General features: G+C 40.2%; 1 protein-coding gene across 1 annotated transcript in view; it reads left to right on the top strand.

Annotated features, from left to right (window-relative positions):
- The window catches only part of strn4 (striatin, calmodulin binding protein 4), a 108,799-nt gene continuing 102,799 nt past the window's right edge, over nucleotides 1-6,000 (top strand). The window contains exon 1 of the mRNA XM_061878615.1: nucleotides 1-529. Within this exon, the coding sequence (XP_061734599.1) occupies nucleotides 218-529 (312 nt within the window). The 5' untranslated portion in view covers nucleotides 1-217. The remainder of the gene's footprint in view (nucleotides 530-6,000) is intronic.

Below are 6,000 nucleotides of genomic sequence, written 5' to 3'. Positions count from 1 at the left end.
AGTGTGTTAATTGGCATTGTATTTTGAAGGGCCGTAAGCGGATGTGTAGTATTTTACAGAGCGCATAGTATTTAGCTCTGGAAGAGTGAGAAAAGGAAGAAAGGACTGAAGGCTTCACGGCGGCTTGAGGAGGACACCGGCGCTTTGTCACCATTATTGCCCGCACTTGTAGCCCGTTTCCGCCTTCTTAACCTGGCGAAAGGTTGAACGGTTAAAAATGGAGGCGGACAGATCCGGCGGCGGACCAAACCCGAACTTTGGAGGCGGCGGCGGCGGAGCTGGGCGCAACCCAAACGGGCCCAAAGCAGCACCGGGCCAGGCGACACCAGCGGCGGCCACCGGGGCCGCAGCAGCAGCCGCCGCCGCCGCAGCCATCGGAGTCATGCCGGGGTCGTCGCATTGTCGGGAATCCCAGCAGGACGGCGACTCGGGAATGAATCTTCCCGGGATCCTGCACTTCATCCAGTACGAGTGGGGACGCTTCCAGGCCGAGAAATACCGCTGGGAGGCGGAGAGGGACGAACTTCGGGTAGATGTTTTTATTGTTTACCTTGCATTCCTAACGCAGACGCTTTATTAATTAAATAATTAGATCCTGCACAAGGGAACACAAAACCCTGCTTTTTAATTTGTTGAGTAGCGGAACAAACTATCCGTTTTATTCACGCAGAATGACAACATGCTAGGCTAACACTGCTGCTAAAACCGCTATTTAGACTATTTAACTGTATGCATATATGACACATTTAAGGGAAATAAACGTGTTAAATTTTTTAAAACATTAACCATTTAATTAAATGAATGTGTGTGTGTGTTTAAATATATATATACACAAACCCCGTTTCCATATAAGTTGGGAAATTGTGTTAGATGTAAATATAAACGGAATACAATGATTTGCAAATCCTTTTCAACCCATAGTCAGTTGAATACACTACAAAGATAAGATATTTGATGTTCAAACTCATAAACTTTTTTTTTTTTTGGCAAATAATAATTAACAGAATTTCATGGTTGCAACACGTGCCAAAGTAGTTGGGAAAGGGCATGTTCACCCACTTTGTTACATCACCTTTTCTTTTAACAACACTCAGTGTTGTTAAAATCGTGTTTTTATCACCTTCGTCTTTTAAACCGTTTTTATCTTTTAACCTTTTTGAACAAGTCGTGCATGCTTTTATTTCAAGTGGCCTGGACTACTGCAATGCACTTTATGCTGGCATTAGCCAAAAAGCTCTCTCCCGGTTGCAGTTAGTCCAGAACGCGGCAGCACGACTTTTAACAGGGGCCAGGAAACGCCAGCATATAACCCCAATTCTTCAGAGTTTGCACTGGCTCCCTGTTCATTTTAGAATTGATTTTAAAACATTGCTGTTTTGTTTTTAAATCTTTACATGGACTGGCACCTCAATATATCTCGGACCTCATCCAAATTTACATTCCTGCGCGCGCTCTGAGGTCCGAGAGCCAGTTCCTACTCGTGGTGCCCAAGACCAGACTTAAGACCAGGGGAGACAGGGCCTTCTCTGTGGTCGGCCCTAAGCTCTGGAACACTCTGCCGCTCCATGTTAGAACTGCTTCCACAGTGGAGTGTTTTAAGTCTCGTCTTAAGACCCACTTTTATTCTTTGGCTTTTAACACTACGTGAGTTGTGTGGTCCTCTGTTCTCTGTGTTTTTTATACACTTTTTTATTTTACTGTTTTAATTGATTTTACTCTTTAAAATAGTTTTTAATCATATTTGTTTTTATATTGTTTTTATTGGTTTTATTTTTATTAATTTTTTGTTTTATTCAGTCATTGGTGGAGCATAATATTGTTTTTAACATGGCTGTGCAGCACTTTGGAAACTTTATTGTTGTTTAAATGTGCTATATAAATAAAGTGGATTGGATTGGATTGAATTAACAATTGCGAACTGAGGAAACTAATTGTTGAAGCTTCTAAAGTGGAATTCTTTCTCATTCGTATTTTATGTAGAGCAGGGGCGCTCACACTTTTTCTGCAGGCGAGCTACTTTTCAATTGACCAAGTCGAGGAGATCTACCTCATTCCTATTTATAATTTATATGTATTTATTTATGAAAGAGACATTTTTGTTAACAAGTTAATGGTGTTTAAGGATAATACAAGCATGTTTAACACACATAGATTCCTTTCTTTCATGAAGACAAGAATATAAGTTGGTGTATTACCTGATTCTGATGACTTGCATTGATTGGAATCAGACAGTGGTGATGATAACGTCCGCATTTTCAAATGGAGGAAAAAAAAAAGTCCTCCTTTCTGTCCAATACCACATGAAAGTGGTTGGATTTGGCATCTCATTTGTCCAACTTGCATACTCGTTTTTAAACACTTTGTTATGAGAGTAGCATATGTGTGTGGCCCTTTAATGTCTGGCAGCAGGTGAGTGACGTCAGTGACTGTGCGGGTGGGCAAGCAAGTGAGAAAGCGGTCGCTGAGGGCGGGGGAGAAATACATTGGCATCAAACTCTGTAGCTTGCTAGCTTTCTGAGACTCTTATTTTGTTAGCACAGGCAGGATGAAACAGGTCTTTTATGGTGAAGACAGGAACTGTGCAGTCGGTCTTTAGAGTTTTGACAGTAGGTACGGAGTCTCTAGAAATAAAATGTGTTTCTCTGCGTCCGCCCTGTTAGTGATTTTTTTCGTAAATATGAGCTCGCAGCAGCCAGCGTCATCTCACAAGATCCTCGGGTGCCGAGAATGTCAAACAACTGACGAAAGTGAAGTCTTGGTATGATTGATGATTGCTCATTTTTATGTACATTTTTTAATGCCTGGCTTGAGATCGACTGACACACCCTCCGAGATCGACCAGTCGATCGCGATCGACGTAATGGGCACCCCTGATGTAGAGCTTCAGTCGTTCAACAGTCCAGGGTCTCCGCTGTTGTATTTTACACTTCATAATGCGCCACACATTTTCGATGGGAGACAGGTCTGGATTGCAGGCGGGCCAGGAAAGTACCTGCACTCTTTTTTTTTTACGAAATCACGTTGTTGTAACACGTGCTGAATGTGGCTCGGCATTGTCTTGCTGAAATAAGCTGGGGCATCCATGAAAAGATGGCGCTTAGATGGCAGCATATGTTGTTCCAAAACCTGTATGTACCTTTCAGCATTAATGGTGCCTTCACAGATGTGTAAGTTACCCATGCCTTGGGCACTAATGCACCCCCATACCATCCCAGATGCTGGCTTTTGAACTTTGCATCGATAACAGTCTGGATGGTTCGCTTCTCCTTTGGTCCGGATGACACGATGTCGAATATTTCCAAAAACAATTTGAAATGTGGACTCGTCAGACCACAGAACACTTTTCCACTTTGCATCAGTCCATCTTAGATGATCTCAGGCCCAGAGAAGCCAGCGGCGTTTCTGGATGTTGTTGATAAATGGCTTTTGCTTTGCATACTGGAGCTTTAACTTGCACTTACAGATGTAGCGACCAACTGTTTCTAGTGACAGTGGTTTTCCGAAGTGTGCCTGAGCCCATGTGGTGATATCCTTTAGAGATTGATGTCGGTTTTTGATACAATGCCGTCTGAGGGATCGAAGGTCACGGCCCTTCAATGTTGGTTTCGGCCATGCCGCTTTTGTGGAGTGATTTCTCCAGGTTCTCTGAACCTTTTGGTGATGTTATGGACTGAAGATGTTGAAATCCCTAAATTTCATGCAATTGCACTTTGAGAAACGTTGTTGTTAAACTGTTTTGACTATTTGCTCACGCAGTTGTGGACAAAGGGATGTACCTCACCCCATCCTTTCTTGTGAAAGACTGAGCATTTTTTGGGAAGCTGTTTTTTTACCCATTCATGGCACCTACCTGTTCCCAATTAGCCTGCACACCTGTGGGATGTTCCAAATAAGTGTTTGATGAGCATTCCTCAACTTAATCAGTATTTATTGCCGCCTTTCCCAACTTCTTTGTCATGTGTTGCTGGCGTCATATTCTAAAGTTAATTATTTGCAAAAAAAAAAATGTTTATCAGTTTAAACATCAGATGTCTTGTCTTTTGTAGCATATTCAACTGAATATGGGTTGAAAAAGATTTGCAAATAATTGTATTTCGTTTATATTTACATCTAACACAATTTCCCAACTCATATGGAAACGGGGTTTGTACATACATACATACATATACACACACAAATGTATGTATGTAGGTTTGTATCGTTGAGGTTTCTGTGGTTTATCCGTTATAAAGTGCTCAATGCCGGGGTAAAGCGGAATGTACGTTAGGTCAGGAAAAAACACAGAGGCTATTTCATCCCTACAAGCTTGTTTCGCAGGTCTCTCTGCTCTTCATGGGATTTTATTAAAGTGTCTTTGGTTGTTACATATAGGGTACATTACATAAGGGTGTTGCCATCGTTACACAAGGCCACATCCCCATGTACCAAGTTCAAACCCTGGCCGAGTCATACCAAAGACTATTAAAATGGGACCCATTACCTCCGAGCCTGGCACTCAGCATCAAGGGTTGCAATTGGGGGTTAAATCACCAAAATGATTTCAGAGCGTGGCCACTGCTGCTGCTCACTGCTCCCCTCACCTCCCAGGTGGTGGAACAAAGGGATGGGTCAAATGCAGAGAGTAATTTCACCACACCTAGTGTGTGTGTGTGATGATAGGTGGTAGTTTAACTTTTTTATATATGTAACAACCAACTGCAAAACAGGCTTGTAGGGATAAACTAACCAGTTTTTTCCCTGACCTAACGTGGATATGCATGTATGTATGTATAAATGTAAATTGATTAAAATAACACATCCAGTACATCACCATGTTTCCATCTTAAAGCAGCAAATTAGGTGATTATTGGCTCTGTTGTGCAAGACGGGTGCTAATAATAGTAACACTGTGTTGACACACCTCTGAGTATGATGTGGTTAGGTCTACACCACTGTGCATTACAATAATGCACACATTAATACCACCATTATAGTGTTAGCAGAGTGTTTATCCATTGTAAACAAATAGCAATTAAGCTGTTTTCCTAATAAGATCTCTTCAATAAGGTAAACTTAAACAGTGCATTATAGGGCTGGGCGATATGGCTGAAAACCGTATCGCAATATACGTTGTTTTGTATTGGTCAATATTGTTAATTATTGATATTGTTTATGACCCATGAAAATATGGACCACGAGAAAAGGTTTATTTAAAATACAACCTTTCTCCTTTTATAATCCCCTCGAAGAAAGGAAATGTTAACACGACCATGGAAAGTATTTAAACAATAAATGTAAACACAATTCAAAATTCACAGTTGTTATTAAACAAGGCAATTGTGGTCGCTTAATCTAAATGTTCGGCCTTAGACTTAATTTATCAGTATTGTGAATTAAAAAAAAAAAAAGGATTGATTTCTTTGCCATTTAAGGCTGTTTCTGTACAAATCTGTACGGTCTCAAAATAAATACTGTATTCTTATGTAATGTTTGTTTTGTATGTAATCTTTTATATGCAGAGGTGGGTAGAGTAGCCAGAAATTGTACTCAAGTAAGAGTACTGTTACTTTAGAGATGTATTACTCAAGTAAAAGTAAGGAGTAGTCACCCAAATATTTACTTGAGTAAAAGTAAAAAGTATGTTGTGAAAAACTACTCAAGTACTGAGTAACTGATGAGTAACCTGTTCGTTTAGTGATTACAGCAACAAATAATGCACAAAAACATAAAAATAGCAACGAGCAAATTCAGAGCCAGGAATATCTCTTAAGCAACTAAAACAATAATATATATTAAATAATAGTACATTAAAATAAAACAATTAAGGCACATTGAGCCACAATAACTTAACAGCACCATCGGCTCAGTAGGCATTGATTGATTGACTGATTGAAACTTTTATTATTAGATTGCACAGTACAGTACTTATTCCGTACAATTGACCACTAAATTGTAACACCCCAATAGGTTTTTCAACGTTAATCATATACTTAATAAATGACCAAGTCGAGGTGATCTACC

The sequence above is a fragment of the Nerophis ophidion genome, linkage group LG18 (genome assembly GCF_033978795.1).
Source record: "Nerophis ophidion isolate RoL-2023_Sa linkage group LG18, RoL_Noph_v1.0, whole genome shotgun sequence".
NCBI classification, from domain to species: domain Eukaryota; kingdom Metazoa; phylum Chordata; class Actinopteri; order Syngnathiformes; family Syngnathidae; genus Nerophis; species Nerophis ophidion.
The sequence above is the reverse complement of the archived record's forward strand: the minus strand, read 5'-3'. Positions and strand labels throughout refer to the sequence as shown.